General features: G+C 41.1%; 1 protein-coding gene across 1 annotated transcript in view; it reads right to left on the bottom strand.

Moving 5' to 3' along the window:
• RAB17 (RAB17, member RAS oncogene family) overlaps positions 1-17073 on the bottom strand; it is a 28941-nt gene extending 11868 nt beyond the window's left edge. The window contains 5 exon segments of the mRNA XM_075181387.1: positions 3789-3883; positions 8113-8237; positions 10286-10395; positions 10398-10430; positions 16926-17073. Coding sequence (XP_075037488.1) covers positions 3789-3883; positions 8113-8237; positions 10286-10395; positions 10398-10430; positions 16926-17073 — 511 coding nt within the window.
• Between the last annotated feature and the right edge of the window lie 1013 nt (positions 17074-18086).

The raw sequence follows: 18086 nt of genomic DNA, 5'->3' as shown, positions 1-18086 counted from the left end.
TCTTAGCAAGAGAGTCTGCAAGAGAGCCTGAGGAGTGCAGGTTGGAGAAGCTTGTACTTGATGAAAAGCTGGAACAGTTGCTCCAAGAAGAAAAAAAACTCTGTCCTCTAGGTATGCTGAGGAACGTGACCAAGCAGTGGCCTTGACATTCACTCAGAGGAGTTTGGTGAACACTAAGGATGAGAGCCTCCAAGTGAGTAAACCTAAAGTCAAGGGCCTAAAGGGGAACCCTGCTGCTAATTTAGGTCAAGCTGTAAGTGTGCCTGACAGGAGGTGCTTCAGGTGTGGAGAACTTGGTCACTATAAAGCCAGGTGCACTAGTCGTCAAAACCTATTGGACTGTTCGGTTGGCCAAGCTGGGCCTGTCTTTTCCCGTTGCTGTTGCCAGAGTTTCACAAGTGGTGGTTCACCTTTGTTTAAAGTGGCAATGCGTTTGAACAACATTTTTGTACATGTTGTCTTCTCTGGGAGTGATATTACGCTGGTTTCCAATTCTGTCCTAGCTGGGGCCAATATCTCAGGGTTGCCCAAAATTAATGTGTGTTATGGACTGGAATAATATCAGGCCTAGTGGGCGGTTCCTACGATGGCCTGTGAACGTGACTAGATGATTCAGGACCATACAATGTTTAGAAAATAAGAACACAAGACGGTGGGTCTGCTTAATAAGTACTTCAATGAATTTGAGCATAAGTACATATCAACACATGGAAACAATGCAGCTAAGTTCTTTACACAGTAGAGATGGCAGCTCAGAATCTCACAATGATGAGCATCTGCACACTTGGCATAATAAACAAAGTCTTGTAAATTGATGCATAGAGATATTTGCAAACAGAGTCCCAAAGATGGTGCTACCAGCACTGGGTTGATAAAGCAGGTTCACCCACAGGAAATCCAACAGGAGAGTTCAGGAATGCACAGGAGTCCATGGAGACAGGCTAGCAAACAAGTTGCACTGACAGTGAGCAGGTGTCAGTGCTGAGTTTAAATAGAGCAGGTTTGAATGGCACGCCCTGAAGTGAGTCATGTGATCCACAGGAAAACAGAGCAGACAGGAAAAGTAACAAACCTGGACTGGATTGTTACAATGTGTGCTGCATACATGGCATAGTCAGGAGATTAAAAGGAACTCTTTTGGCCATTAGTCTGAAAGGCCAAACTGTGAAGGTAGTGGCTGCTATAGCGCCCAAGCTGCCGTATCCAATTGTTCTGGGGCCAGACTTCCCCCTCTATAAACAGGTCCTCGGTGAGCAAATCCGGCCGGACATGCCGGCAATTGATTCACTGGTCGGATGCCCGGTCTTAAAGGATCTGCTAAAAACACCACAACGTCGGAACCTCAATCACTGGGAGCCACCAAGCCGGAATACTTTTGTGGGGGTCATGGCAGAACTTTCACAGAAAACCGGATGAACGGAATCTGTGTTGGCGGGTGACATCGCAGATGTGCCCACCTTACCTATTGGTGACAAGATAGACTGGTCTGAATATCCAGAACTGTTACATGTGCCAAACCTTGCACGTCAACAGAAAAATTATGTAGCTTTAAAGCGTATCTTTAATTTGGCTAGTAATGTTGGGAATATACTAAAGCGTGTCAATTCGACAGACTGTGTGCCATCGTATATTGTTAAACATAATGTGCTGTTTCATGTGACTACTGTTAAAGGAAGAAAAGTAGAACAGTTGGTAGTCCCACAAAACCGTGTACCCTTAGTGCTAGAAGCTGCACACACGCAGGAGAGTGGCAGACACTTAGGGGAAGGTAAAATGAGGGAGAAAGTTCTACGCAGATATTACTGGCCCGGAGTTTATGTGGCAGTAAAAAAGTTTTGTAGGGCTTGTCCAGAATGCCAGAAAGCCTATCCCCCTGTAACAGTACAACCACAATCAGAAAGAGCTCATGGACATCCATGGCAAAGGCAGGTGGACAAAATGGTCGCAGAGGCTCTCTTCCATAGAGATGCGCTCCTCGTGAGGTCCGCGCCACCTTACATGGTGATGCTAGGGGGAAGGATATGTGGCAAGGGGAGTGGTTTTCCACAGGCTCTCAGAGTGGAATTAGCTATGGAGCTAACAGTCTGCAGGTAAAAGGCTGCAAATCAGGTTATATACAGGTGTAGCACTGTACTTGTGTTAAGTTATGTACACGTCTGAGATATGTGATAAAGTGGATGTAAAATGTGATTTACTTACATGCTTTAAAGTGTTTGTTTTCACAGCTAGCAGCAGAGCTGATAGGGGTTGCTGTATTAAATAGGCGTTACAGAGCACCTGAGGAGACCTCCTTTAAAGACAAGGCGGGAGTGTCGCCTGTCAGTCATCCAAGCCTGTGGGAGTAGACCTGTGTATTTAACATTGAGTTGTGCTCTTGTTAGGGGTGACTGATGCTGAACTAGTTGGCCAGTCAGTAGAGAGATGGTCGATGTCTAGTAAGCATTAGGGTCACCAGGAGGTGCAAGCAAAAGGGAATGCTTGCTGGTGTCATCCTGACAGAAGAAGTGTTATTTATTGTGATGCCAACAATAAATATATTTGATTTAAAACAAGAAGTTTTCGTGTTGCTGATATCTGCTGGGTGTTCTTGCAACAGAAGGTAACAAAAGTGCCATGAGAAGGATGCGGTTTTGTTACTATATATATATATATATATATATATATATATATATATATATATATATATATATGAAACCCAATATTCTTTAAGCTATAAAGCGCTTCTTAAAGTGCAAATAGAATGAATAAAAATCAGAAAAAATACTTAAGTGTAATAGGCAGCTCCCCAATCATCCAACACCTGTCTGCAAGTGTCATACCTAGTAAATGAAATACAAAAGACAGAGGGCGCCACACATAGTGCATTAAAAGTGATACATAGTGAAAAATCTCCACAATAAGATATTCCCGTACCGGAAATTCAGATTACTCAAGCCAAAGTGATAAACTGAGGAAATCCCTCTAATGGTATCATTCGAGGACACTGGAAATCAAAACGATCCTGGATGTCAAATGATCCTTCCAAGCGTGAACCAAATAGCTACCAGGTGTCTGCAAACTAAAAATAATGGCACAATAGTGTGATATCATAAAGACTAGATACCAATGGTTCTCTAGAGAATCACAAGTTTAATAGCAGCACAATATTTCACACTGCAATTCTGTAAAATAAATGCCCGTACATGAAGCAAATAAAAAGCCAGCTTATCTGTCCTTAGCACACTCGTAGGTGAAGGGGAAATTCCAGCCGGTGATATCCCGAACATCCAGATAGTGCTCACAGGTGTCAGATGTTGCCACAATCTCCGACGCGTTTCGTCTTATCAAAAATACTTTTTCAAGGAGTCATAAATTGAAGATAACTGCGGACTCCTATATACTCGAGTCTTGTTAGCCAAAGGCCAATCAAAGCATGGTTCCCTGAGTGAGGGAATCATCAGTGCCTGACCTCGTAAATGCTCTACAGCATGAATAGGCACCAATTCCCATAGAAACATTCTAACATCTTGTGGAAAGCCCTCCAAGAAAAGTGTAAGCTGTTATCGCTGCAAAAGGAGGACCAACTCCATATTAGAGTATATGTATTTGAATACAATGTCATTACAGTCCCTGTTGATATAATGGTCAAGTGTCCGAATACTTTTGTCCATATTGTGTACATATACATACTAAAATTGTAGAGATAAGCCTATCTATACAAAAGGAGCCCTCATTTAATTGATAAAGGCAGGGTAATTACACACAGCTAGATTAGTGGAGACTCATACTCTTCTAAAGTATTAACTCACCCACAGCTTCAAACACCTCCTTCACTCCTCTTCCAGTCATAGCTGAAGTTTCCATAAACAGCAGTCTTTTTTTCTTCCGCAAAAGCCTGTGCATCCTGAGAGTAACACAATACATTGAAATGGGTAATGGATAAACAAGTGCATTTATAGACATTTCCGCTAATCTTTTAAACTACCCGTTCTGCCTGACATCTTTTAGGGGTATATTTACTAAGCTGTGGGTTTGAAAATGTGAAGATGTTGCCTATAGCAACCAATCAGATTCTAGCTGGCATTTTGCAGAATGTACTAAATAAATAACTAGAATCTGATTGGTTGCTATAGGCAACATCTCCACTTTCCAAACCCGCAGTTTAATAAATATTCCCCTTAGAGTACTGTGGGTAAAAAAACATCACAAGCTTGTATTCTTTGTCGGGCATGTGATACTAATTTCATGCAGCAGGTGACGCCAGTCTCGGACTGGCCTGCCGGGGTCCCAGGTAAATACCCGGGTAGGCCCCACTGTCTGATGACCATGCCCCTTTTCGCTAAGGGGCTGGGCTAGAATCACCAGGACCCCCACGGAGAGGTAAGTGTAGTAGCAGCCTGTGTTGCTAGTAAAGCAGAGGAGTTTCCTGCTAAGGCAGGAACTCCTCACTGTCTCCCATCACCCCCTCTGCTATGCTCTGATTGGCTGAAACAGTCACTCAGCCAATCAGAGCAGACACGCCCCCTACCCACATTGCCATGGAGAAAGCAAAGCAATAAAGGTAAGATTATGTGTCTGTATGTATGAGAGAGAATGTGTGTGTGTGTGTGTGTGTGTGTGTGTGTATGTGTGTATATGTATGAGAGAATGTGTGTCAGTGTGTATGAGAGAATGTGTGTCAGTGTGTATGATAAATGTATTAGTGTGTGTATGAGAAATGTGTGTATGAGAGAGGGGGGGTGAGTCAGTGTTTATGATAAGTGTATTAATGTGTGTGTGTCTGTGGGTATGACAAATTAATTTGTTTGTGTGTTATGGTAATGTGTGTGTTATGTGTGTGTAGGCAATGGGGATTGTGGCAATGCAATGGGGGTGAGGACAGACGGGGCTGTTAAAAGTGAAATGGGGTGAGGGCAGGGGGGCTTGTAGTAATATAATGTGGGTGTGAGGTAGGTGGTGGCTAATGTGTGCAATTTTATTTGTGGGGTGATGGTGGGCCAATTTAATTTAATAGTGGGGCCTATTAATTTAAGATGAGATGGCGGGACCTTTAATGCTGGGGTGGTTTGGGGCTATTAATTGAATATGGGGTTAAGTTTATTAAATGTGAATTATTTAATGCCAGGTCTGTGAACGTGACTAGATGATTCAGGACCATACAATGTTTAGAAAATAAGAACACAAGACGGTGGGTCTGCTTAATAAGTACTTCAATGAATATGAGCATAAGTACATATCAACACATGGAAACAATGCAGCTAAGTTCTGTACACAGTAGAGATGGTGAGATGGCAGCTCAGAATCTCACAATGATGAGCATCTGCACACTTGGCATAATAAACAAAGTCTTGTAAATTGATGCATAGAGATACTTGCAAACAGAGTCCCAAAGATGGTGCTACCAGCACTTGGTTGATAAAGCAGGATGGTTGTGGGAAATGGTTATATTTATTAAACTTAAATGCTATTTATTGCTAGTCCTGTTTGGAGGTAGGGTAATAGGTTTATTTATTAAATGCAGATACTATTAATTTAATGTGGGGGGGCTGGCTGGAATTTTCTAAATGTCATGTACCCATTTTTTTTCCAGATAGGACTCAGAACTTTGCATGTTCCAGACAAGCAGCAACTAGGCTAATGACACTAGCAGCCACAGGTCAGGAAACGACAAGTAAAGGACACACATACTCAGGTACATACATCAGGCACAAACACATACTGTGCCCCACCTAACATTTATTTGGCCCCGTCTACATGATGTCACTTTCAAGCTTTTTTCCCAGGGCAAATTTAAGTTCACAATCTGCCCCTGCCCTTTTCTTTGTAGGTGGGGGCCCACCAAAGTCCAAAATTTGCAAAGCGCAAGTCAACTGCACCTTTAAGAGTTGCACATGTCATGACGTTACAATGCTGACAGCGTACAGGAGCTGCGAGGACCCTGCCCAGCTGACCATAGAGAAGAGATGAAACAGAGGTAAGTTACATCTACTTTATTTTACTGTCATTTTTTTTTACTTTTTTTTTTTTTTCAAACTTCACAATGTTCCCTTTTTACCTGGGGGGTAGGCTGTTCTTGGTATAATATGAATTGGGGGCAGTACTCTGGCACAATATTGTTTGGGGGCACTACTCTGTGGCATAATATTGTTTGGGGACACTACTCTGTGGCATAATATTGTTTGGGGACACTACTCTGTGGCATAATATGATTTGGAGACATTATTGTGTGGCATAATATAATTTGGGGACATAACTGTGCGACATAATATGATTTATGGCATAAATTGAACTGGGGCACTACTGTGTGGCATAATATGAACGTTTATTTGTTGGTTCCATTATTATCAATAATGTATCAATAATATATATATATATATATATATATAAAATATATATATATATATATATATATATATATATATATATATATAATTCTAAAATCTTTAATCTAAATCTATATGCCCAATTGACACACCTGGGCTTGACTAGATTTTAGCCAACCCCTAATCTGCAGCAAAGGTAATTCCCATGGAGCCAAGGTTGGGGGTAGCACTGTATATTCTCACTAAGGGTAGTAATAGTATGCGGATACACATGTTAGTTCTAACAATTCTGAGACAAGATGCCCTTCTACTTGTATATGTGTTTTTGTGTGTGTTTTTAATTCTTGTCTTTCTTTGAAACATTATTTTTTCATATTTGTTTGTTTCATTATAACATTTACTTCCACTACATATGTAGTGCTTTTAGGGCACTGTCCCTGAAACTCAGGACTTCTGTTCTGCCTTCCGGGAGATATGTCACACTTCTTTGAGCAGGCAGTATACACTTTTATCGATGGTGTACGCAACAATGCAAGTTTTTTGCTGTAGGAGAGTAGCTTAGTGCTTTTCACACTCACACACACACACACACCCTTTAAACGTGAGAGCTATTGATTAAACATTGTGACTGGTTGGGGAAGGGGGCTAGAGTGCACCCTCATTCAGGCGCGGGCTGGGATGTATCAGCCCGGGGGGCGCACAGGCGGCCGTATCACATGACACGTGATGCGGCCGCGTCATAATGACGCGGCCGCATCGCGTAACACGCCTGTAATATAGAAAAAATGTTTGCATCCACGATGGGGGGAGGTGGCCGGCCTGAACAGCCGCTAGACTGAGCGGCCTGGGTGCCCGCTGCCCCCCTTGTCCAGCCCGCCCCTGCCCTTATTGCTAGGCTTTCCATATTTAATGTACACATACTTTTTTCAAAACAGGACCCCAACATTCCAGGGTCCAGACAGCTACTGAGCTTAAGACATCAGCAGCAGCAGGTACTGAACGCTGCAAGAACAGGTAAGAGAGAGCAGGAAAGTCTGCCAATTGTTCTGATTCTAGTGGGGCAAGACTGGGTGGGTCCTAGACTATGCACTCTTTATATACACTGCATTTTTTATATACTACACTATGCCGCTAGCCATGCCCTTCATGGGCTGACCACTCCCCCTCTAGTGTCTGGTCTCACCTCTATGGTGGCTGGCCACACCCCCTCTGGTGGGCCTCTACTGTTGCAGTCCCCCTGTGAGCCCTTCATGCCCCAGTCCGACACTGGGTGGCTCTTATTTAAAACTACACTGTGCAAGCTTACAGTTTGTCTGGCAACCATTGTGAGCTCCCTACAGGTTTTAATAAAACCTGTAGTTATTTGGCCCGCATCAGATCAAGAAAGAAAACAATTACATTTTGTTTAATGTTTAATAAACGGATGAGCTGTTGAACAAGGGTTTGGGGAGTCAATTATTTAATTAAAGTTTATTTCAAATCATGAGCAAGTTATGTATTATATATACATATATATAGTGTCTTGTGTAATAAAAAAAAAATAAAAAAAATCACATCTCTAAACAGCCCCAGAACTAGCCTGGGCAGATCTCCACTATAACGGGGACAAGCACTGAGTCCTTTTGTTGTAGTGAAAATTAGCCCCAGACTCGTCTGCGCGGGGCCGGTGGCTCTGGGAAGAGGAGCTGCATAACAGTGATAAACCGCCCCCCCCCCCCCCCCCGCCTCCTCCCCATAAGATAGGAGCGACTTTCCTGATCTCCTGGGGGGTGAAATTAGCTTTTGTCTGATAGCCCTAGAGATGCTTAGCTCTCTTAGGACCTTCCTGTCATCATGCAGCTCGCTCTTGTTCCCAACCAGTGCAATGACCAGCTCCCCACTGGAGATGTACTTCTGCAACTCTTGAAGCCAAAGCTGAGCTTTGCCAAATGTCTCCTAACAGAGAGAGAGAGTAGCAAAGGCAGGGGAGAAAATTGAAGAAACTGAAAATATAGTGTATGTATTATGACAGCTCATAGATTGCAACACATTCAGCAAGGTATTGCTGTGCATAACACAGTTTTTGGACCAGGCAGTTTATGAGAGGACTGCCAGTTAAATAAGGGCATTGCCTTTTTTATGGATCTGGCAAATTTAAACATAGGTGCTCCATCTGTGGGGGACCACATTTGCGCTCCATTGTTTTAACAAGACTAAGCCCACTCACAGTCATGTTTAAAAAGTGTTATGAAGCATATGCTACTATATCTGTATGGTTTTATAATAATAAATTGTTGCGGCTGATCCTTCAGTCCACTCGCTATAATTGTCACTATTAGAATTAGGTCATTGTTCTTGAAGGTGTCAAGCTAAACTTCAACATTTTGTTGTTATGATCATGCTCATTGAGAATCTTATAATATATAAGAGGCGGATGTAATGTTGGAGTTGTATTATCCAATATCTATTGAGGAAGCGAGAGCACCACGTGCAATTTGATAAGATGATCTTATGCAACAAGAAAATGTCCCTGGAACCTGTATTCAAATGTTAACAATATATATAGCACAAAGTATCTAGTACCTTATATTATTCTCAGTTTTAATATTCTTGGCTGAACATATTCTTTATATTATTTTGTGCACAGACATTTTCCAATGTAAGCTCTTTAGTCTATGATACATTGGAGCCCAAGGTATATTTCAAAGGTAAGCAAATCTGTGGCTATGTACACTTACCTTTTAGAGGATCTAAAATTATAAATAAATTTGTGACGCTTTTCGGAGCACAGAAAACTGTGCCAGAATTGTGTTTACTCTCTTCTCCATGTACAGTATTTTGCAATATTGCTAAGAAAGTCAATATCTTAGTATAAGACTTGATCAGTGAGTGCTACCTGTTTACAATACTCATATTTGTAAATAGGAAAAATCGCTACCTGTCATGAACCTAACGTTATTCTGAACCTATTCTAAATTATACTTCTTATGAATGCTCTGGTATGCAAGAAAGAGGCTTATCAATATCGTGTTAGAGAAGGTGTTTTTTGTTTGATAGCCTCATCCTCATCATCATTTATTTATATAGAGCCAACATATTCGCTAGCGCTTTACATATGGGGACAAACATAGTAAACTAATAAACAAACTGGGTAAGACAGACAAAGAGGTGAGAAGGCCCTGCTCGCAAGCTTACAATCTATTGGACAATGGGAGTTTGACACATGAGGTTACATTTGCAGTCGGCCCAGCTAGACTGCAAAGGTAAAAGTAACTCATAAGCTAAATTATCCTGTCACACAACAATGTTGGTCAAGGGGTAGTTGTATAATGGTTGGTAATAGGGTAATGTAGTGAGGTTAAGAGGGTGGTTGAGGAATATTATAAGCTTGTCTGAAGAGGTGGGTTTTCAGAGAACGCTTGAAAGCTTGTAGACCACAGGAGAGTCTTATTGTGCGAGGGAGAGAATTCCATAGAGTGGGTGCAACCCGAAAAAAGTCCTGTAAGCGGGAATGGGAGGAAGTAATGAGTGTGGATGAGAGACGCAGATCTTGTGCAGAACAGAGTTGCCGAGTTGGGAGATATATTGAGACAACAGAGGAGATGTATGTTGTATATTACTCAATACAGTTTGGTGCTTTCAGATTAGGCATCTTCTGTAAATGTCTTACTTTCTTTTGCCTATTGCTGTGGGGCAACAATTCAGTGTTTACTCTCCTTTAAATCTCATGTGGCTGGGAAGTGTTGTCTGTCTTTATAAGATGAAAAATGTTGAAAGTGGATGCAGCCATTTTGTAGACTCAGGCTCAATTTACTAACTAATGTCATGAATATTGGTTTGTCTCAGAAAATGACTGACTTCATTTGTGTAGGCAACAGGGACACATTAAGCAAGTGGAATTCAGAATACATTTATAACAATGTTAATTTCAAAGTAGACTTCTTGCTTTCTCTCCATGGTCAGTGCTGATTAAAATGTAAGTGATGTTCCAGAGTTTTCTATACCTTGGAAGTGATGTCATAAACCAATATGGCAACTCTGGCGCCACAATAGTATAGGTGGGACCCGCTCTGGTATCTCTCCTGCCCAGCCGTGTCCCTGATTTCAAAGTCTTGCCCTGGAGATAAACTCTTTGTGAGAAAAAGGCACCTGGCACATAGAGGTACATTTGTGAGAAACCATGACACAGAACACTACACTAACATTGTAGATGGTTTTTAATCAGAATATTCAAGAGATCTGTCTACTTATGATTGTTTACCTGCAGTAATAATTGCTATTTAGTTTAATTTCAATTGTTATTTATTAACAATTCCATTAATTATCCTTAGTGCAGGGGCTAAAATAAAGGTAAAAAGTGATAAAAAAAAATATCAATACAATTACACATTTTACTGCATTATAATATACAAGTGATAATAATATATGTATAAATAACATGTGCATATATTATCTGTATGACCAGTTATCACTTCCATGTGCATTAGGAAAATGTGTACATTAACAGAGACAATGCAATTTATCTACAGCCTCGTGCTTTGATATAGCCACAGAATTCCTCAATGACTTCTAATTTCCCTTTAATTTACAAACTGAGCGTGATATGTTAGTGCACTAAAACAGCTCATTTTGCTCACACCTCATAACTGGGTCAGTCCCGCAAGACAGGCGTAAAGCAGTAGTATCAAGCTTTAAAAAGGGAACAAAAAGGGAACCAGGAATTTATAGACATGTAAGTCTGACTTCTGTCATTTAATGGGATTCTGAAGGATGCCATTCTGAAATATATTGCTTTCTGACTCTTGACCCCAATTATCCTGTTTGCGGCCTGGGCAGGATTTAGCTTACTGCATGTTTTTCACTGCTCTGTTTGTTCCGTCTCTGCACCACATTACTCTGCATACCTTGTGTATAGACTGTCGCTGATCTATCTCCATAGTTGCTATTGTGCTGACCTGTCATCTGGCTTAAAACACCCTCCTGCTATGCCTAGACACTATTTAACTGATGCTACTGCTCCTGCTTTGTCAGGTTCTATCAGTATTTGCTCCACACTGCCATGGCAGTTTTGACCAAACACAGGAATTACAACTTGCACATTACTTTGTGACTCTCTCCAGCCCCTAACTTCCTATAAAAGCCTGGCCAGTTCTTGTCTCCAGTGCCTGATTATTGTGCTCCTTGCCTGTGATCTAGCTCCTGTTCCAGACGCTCTTTCTACATGCTATCATCTACTACTCATGTACCGAACTCGGCTTGCCCTTGACTTCGCTTCTTCCCTAACCATTGGACCTCATTGCCTCACTGTGTACCGTACCCGGCTACGTTTGACCATTCTTATAATTTGAGTTTAAGAACTAAACTGAATCTCCAGTTGGCCAGCCTTCTTCCCTGCTACTGGGTTTCTATCCAGTCTCCGGACCGTGACAGAATAATCAGGCCTAAAATGGATCCCGCAGGAGTAGCTGCCCTAAATACTCTGAATAACCAAATAAAGAAGTTGCAAGAGCTTGCTTGCGTGTCTCAGAAAAAGATCAGGGAACTATAAACCCTTGCTAAAGCTCAGCAGGAACAAATAGCTAAATTGCAGAAAGAATTAAAAGATTATGACGCCACTGGTGCACAAATTTCGCGTCCACCGTTGCCTACAAAATTCAGTGGCGACCGTCGCTTATACAGAGGCTTCTTATACCAGTCCAGCATTTCCTTTCAGATGCAACCTACACAGTTCAAAAATGATAAGATGAAGATCTTCTTCATAATTATTTAATCTCCTGATAGGGGAAGCCCTAGCTTGGGTCTCTCCTTATATTGAGCAAGATCTGGACGATCTGGAATCTTTTACGTCTGCTATGGGGCAAGTCTTTGATGATCCTAATCGATGTGCCACTACTGAAGCTAAACTCCATAAACTGCGACAAGGAAGACGCTCTATGGCTGAGTATACCGCTGAATTTCGATGCTTTGTTGTGGACACCACATGGAATGATTCTGCAAAGCAAAGTCAGTTCCGTCGCGGCCTTTCTGAGCAAGTAAAGGATGGACTGAACAGAGTAGACACCCCTGATGATCTGGGCAATTTTTATCCAGCTGTGCATTCAGATTGATCAAGACTAAGTGAGTGGAAAGATGAAATATTAAGAGCGTTTGGTGTGAGCAGTTATTTGAATCAGTTTAGTAGACCTACAGTGTTCAAAGTCCCACCGTCAGACAATTCTAACGTCTCATTCGAACCAATGCAAATTGATGTCATTAGGAAACCACTCAGTTATAATGAGAAACAGAGAAATCGGGATGAGAATCTTTGTTTATACTGTGGTGATCAAGGACATTATACGTTCGCTTGCCCAAATAAGATTCGCCAGACCATCGCTATGACTGACTTTAAGCAATGAGCTTCAAGGAGTCTAGTTAATCCATTTCCATCTGGCAATCACTAAATCCCTTGGCTCATGAATAAGAAGATCTTCTGCCGCAACAATCTATTTTTTTTCTCCCAATAACGCTTTCTTCTAGGTCTCTTCTAATTGGCAGTCTGACTATGCTTGACTCGGGTTCTAGTGGCAATTTCATGGATATCACCTTTGCACAGGAAAACTGTATTGAATCTAAGAGTAAACAAACTCCTGTAAATTTGGAGACTGTAGATGGATCCCCTTTGTCTTCTGGACCAGTAACTCACTAAACCATCAAGCTGCGAATGACTATCGAACCAGGGCATTAGGAGGCTATAAGCTTTCATTTGATTGCTTCACCTAAATTTCTCATAATACTGGGAATCCCCTGTCTGTCTACCCATAATCCTTCTGTCAACTGGGAAACTTGCACTTTATCCTTCCCTTCTGAGCATTGCAAACTAAACTGTCTATGTAGATCTGTGGTATCTGTAGACCAGCAGGTCACCGAACTTCCTTCTAAAGATTTGAAATTGCCTCTGCAATACACTGAATTTTCAGATGTCTGTGATAAAAAGAATGCAGATATATTATCTCCCCATCGCCCTTATGACTGTCTTATAGAGCTGTTACCAGGATCATCAATACCTTTTGGGTGACTTTATTCCCTATCCGAACCAGAGTTAAAATTCCTCCAGGAATTTCTGTGTGAAACCTTAAACAAAGGCTTCATTCGCCGTTCTACTTCTCCTGCTGGTGCCGCCTTATTCTTTTTCAAAAAGAAAGATTCTACCTTATGCCTCTGTATTGACTATAGGGAACTCTATAAGATTACAATCAAGAATCGTTATCCACTCCCCTTAATTCCTGAATTGTTTGAGCGGCTACAGAAGGCAAAGATCTTTATGAAGCTTGATTCGACCCGGGGTGAATGGAAAACCGCCTTCAGGACAAGATATCCATTTTGAGACTTTGGTCATGCCTTTTGGCCTATTTAATGCCCCTGCAACTATTCAGCATTTCATCAATGACATCTTAAGAAACTTATTAGATCAATTTGTTGTTGCCTATCTGGATGGCATTCTTATATTTTCCGATAATCTGGAGGAACATCGCAAACATGTCTGTACTGTCCTCGAAAGACTTCAAAGGAACAAGATGTATATCAAATTAGAATAGTATGAATTTGAACAAGCCAAGATTCAATTCTTAGGATACATAATTTCCTTTGATGGTCTGAGCATGGATCCCAGTAAGATTGATGCAGTCATTAACTGGCCTGTACCTAAGAATGAAAAGCAAGTACAACGGTTTATTGGTTTTCCGAATTTCTACAAGAAAGTCATAAGGAACTTTTCTGGAATAGTTTCTCCTATTACGCAACTTGCTAAAAAGGGCGTTCCTTTTGAATGGTTAAATGAAGCTCAAAAAGCTTTTACCCGACTTAAGACTCTTTCACATCAGCACCAATCCTGATACATCCAAATCCTGATTTACCATTTATTGTCAAAGTTGATGCCTCTGATTCCGCAGTGGGAGCAATTCTTTCTCAACGTATCGATGAGAAGATGGTGTTGCATCCTTGTTCTTTTTTTTTCGCCAGATGACATCAGCTGAGAAAAACTATGATATTGGAAACAAGGAATTACTGGCCATCAAGTGTGCTCAGAATGGAGACACCTTCTTGAGGATTCTATCCACCCAGTGACAGTTCTTACTGATCACAGAAAATCTTGAATTTTTACGCACTGCCAAACAATTGTCCCCTAGACAGGTCAGATGGACTTTATTCTTCTCTCGCTTTAACTTCATAATTTCTTACTGACCGGGATCCAGAAATGGCAAAGCAGATGCACACTCGAGAATGTTTTCCGAGCCTCATCTAGAAGAAAACTCTGGAAAGACTATTCTACCTGAGCACAACTTCTTAGCGGCAACTGTTTCTAGGGATTTACTCTCTCTTTTGAAGAATTCTTTTTTCAGAAATCCTTCTTTAGATGTTAATTTAATTTTTCACAATGGCTGCTGGACCTTTGTGTTCCCGAGTCAGTAGGAGTTGAAGTATTGAAATTGGTCCATGATTCCAATTCTGCTGGACATTTTGGAGCATACAAGACTCAAGAATTGTTGGGCCAATGTTGGCCCAATGTTTAAAAAGATGTTAAAAGATATGTTTCATCATGTCTGATATGTGCCCGAAACAAGGCTCCTCACACCTCACCACTAGGGTTGCTACAACCTCTTCCCATTTGATCCCATCCCTGGAGCTTTATGGATTTCATAGTTGATCTACCTTCTTCAAAAGGGATGACAACAATTCTTTATGATGAACTTGAAGTGGAGAAAATCTCTATACGCTATCCACAGGCACACAACAGATTAGATACTAGACGTGTGATTAACAATCGTATGCATTTTTAGGGAAGTATGGCCATTTGCACTAAGCAAACAGACTCGATCTTTACCACAGCTCTCAGCTGGCAGAGATTGGGTCTCATATTTTACTTTCAGTGGGATGTCGTTTGTGCTTTCCAGTTGCACTTTGAAAGCACATCTTGGTGTATGTTATCCAATGTAAAAAAAAGTTTCACACATCCAAAAATTCCTCATGTATTAAAGATAGGGCCCCTCATCTGATTATTAATTGATGAAAATAAAGGGTATTGGGGATCTGCGCTCCCTATAAATAAAAGTGAACCTAATGCTGCCGTAGGGATTAGGGGATATTAATTGAAGTTTATGATTAACTTAAGCTATCAGTAAGACTAAACTGGTAGTGTTTCAGGAGGAAAACTGCAAAAAAAAAAAAAAAATGGTTTCTAAAGTGGTAGGCATTTGGACTATTGATGTAGCTTTTAATCTTTGCACAGTGCACCTCCTCAGATTTTTCAAACTCTTCACACAAATAGGTGAATATTTCATCTGAGAATGCATCTTCTAAGAGCAGAGGTGTTCATCTTGAAGAAAGCAAGATGGACCACCTAGGTATTTTGTGCTGTGCATCAATTGAGCGCCGCAAACAAAATCCTTAGTGTAAAAGGGGTTTGTGGCAGGATGGACCACCTATGGCACCCTGTCTGTTGTTGCTGAGAACCGGCTGGGTTTACTTTGCCATCGTCTCCTTTTGTTATTCCGAATACACCCCTCCTGCCGCAGTAGGAGGAGCCTGCTGCCACGTTCCTTCTGGGTAACTTTCGCCGCTAGTGTACTCCTGTGCTGGTACCCTTGGGCTGGTACCCCTGACCACTTACTATGGATCAGGGTGCTGTGGATCGATCCCCCTGGCCTATCACAGTGACCAGAGCTGCTGGGTAGCGGCAGAGTGGTGGTACTGGAGAGCTGGGTCAAACCTCAGACAGCCAGAAATAATCTGTAGGTCACAGGATTACAGCAATATTGAAGAAGTTGAAAAGCAGGGTCATGAAGCAGAGAGTGATGTTTACTTTGTTCAAGTGTCGTGAGAAGGACAGTTCCACTGATTAAAGGTATCAGTGGTCAGGTCAGATTGAACATCAGAATGATACATTTCAGTTTATAAGGGCTCTCTTTTTATACAGTTTTAGACACAGCCTCACAGTCTATTTTACAATCAGGATGCAATTTGTTTACCCAAAAAGTGAGGCGTTGCTTCCTCATAGTTGGACAATACACAGGGGTTTTAGATTGTGAATGGCCTGGCTGAAAAAAACTCAAAATATGCTCTATGTAGAGACTCCTAGACACAAGCCTACTGTGTCTTATGCTAAATTCAGCCTTGATTGTTCCAGAGACTGTGACCCCTCTGCTGATTTTTGTTGGACTTGTCATTTGTACTGATTTTTCTAAATTTATTGTCCATGTATTTGCTGCATCTGACTGCATACTGCCAGGCTCAAGGAATAATTATCCTCCTTATATACAAAATTGGAATGAAGTTGAATTCTAAAAATGGGCAGTTCACTGGGATCTTCATCTATTAAACTGGTGTAGCCACCTTGGTTTACAATGATGATTCCCTTTTCTTGTACTTTCATGGTTATAATACATTTCGGTATTGGCTGGGAGGTATTTTAGTGTAGTTTACTTGACACCCAATATCTTCCTTTTTTTAATTTTATCAATGTTTTGATGGGCATTGAGTAAACTATAATGGCTTTATTATCTCACTGCTTACATTTACTATGTGGTATATACTGTCCTGACACATAAACCAGTTGTACTGGATAATAACTTTCAAGACGGAGTTGTGGAACATAGTAGAGTAAGTTACATCCTGTAGTGGCTGCAGTCTCACGAAATTCATTCTTTACATATCTAAGAAACAGACTGGATTTTCCCACATCGCTGCTCCCCAGTAACACCAGCTTGAAGACATAACCTGCTTGTTCCTCAGGGCCTGAGCTAATAGTCTGTTCCATTCCTAAAATGTGATACAGCATGGGCACAAGCTAAGCATTTCAGAATAGTACAGAGCATAGTGATATGATCAGTAAATATGAAATGACACTGACACTATGAAGTTAAGCCATGCAAATGTGAGTGCCGTCGCTGGATTGGGGAGCCACGCAAACACAGGGAGAACATACAAATTCCACACAGATAAGGCCATGGTCGGGAATTAAACTAATGAATCCAGTGCTGTGAAGCAGAGGTGCTAACCACTAGGCCACTGTGCTGTGCTGTGTATTAGGTAGTAAATCTATAAAACCCATATTTCAAAAAAGGAGTTTACTTTATTCTCCTTACACAAGGACACTCCGAGCAACAGCCGAAACAATCAAGAGTAATTTCCTACTTCCCCGCGTTATCTGAGAAGAGACCATCACAATTCACAATACAGCCCACTCCGGGGATAAAGGTACATAATTTAAAAGATGTGCTGATGCATAATGATAGACCTGTCTCCAAAACCGTATAATATACGGACATTTTCACATACAATGAAAAAAAGTAGCCTTTAAGCTATGACATTTCGGACAGCGGTCCGATTCAAATAAACCTATTATAAAACCTCAATGTGGGGACAGATAGCCCCTATGAACTATCTTATAAAACCATTTTCCCTATATGTACTTGCAGATTGGGTATTAATAGAGAATACAATTGTTTTAAAGATCATATGCAAGGTCACTTGGGGAAAGAAGTCCACCCAATAAGACAGTCCCGAACAAATTTTCGTATAACAAACATGTTTGTAAAAGTTTGTAATGAACAGAAGTAGCTCCCCGACCTAATATTGGCGTAGCCATTACCATGTCTAATTCATTATTCCAGCTGTGGATGAAAAATGTTTAATAACCAAGGAAGCATAATGTTGAGCCTGATGTACTGAAAATACACGAGAATAGGGCAAATCAAATTTCACAATAATCTGAGCCACTGTGAGTATTTTCCTATCTTGCTGATCTACTAATGATCTTATATTAGAGAT

The sequence above is a fragment of the Mixophyes fleayi genome, chromosome 7 (assembly GCF_038048845.1).
Source record: "Mixophyes fleayi isolate aMixFle1 chromosome 7, aMixFle1.hap1, whole genome shotgun sequence".
NCBI lineage: Eukaryota > Metazoa > Chordata > Amphibia > Anura > Limnodynastidae > Mixophyes > Mixophyes fleayi.
This window is presented reverse-complemented; position numbering and strand designations above follow the sequence as displayed.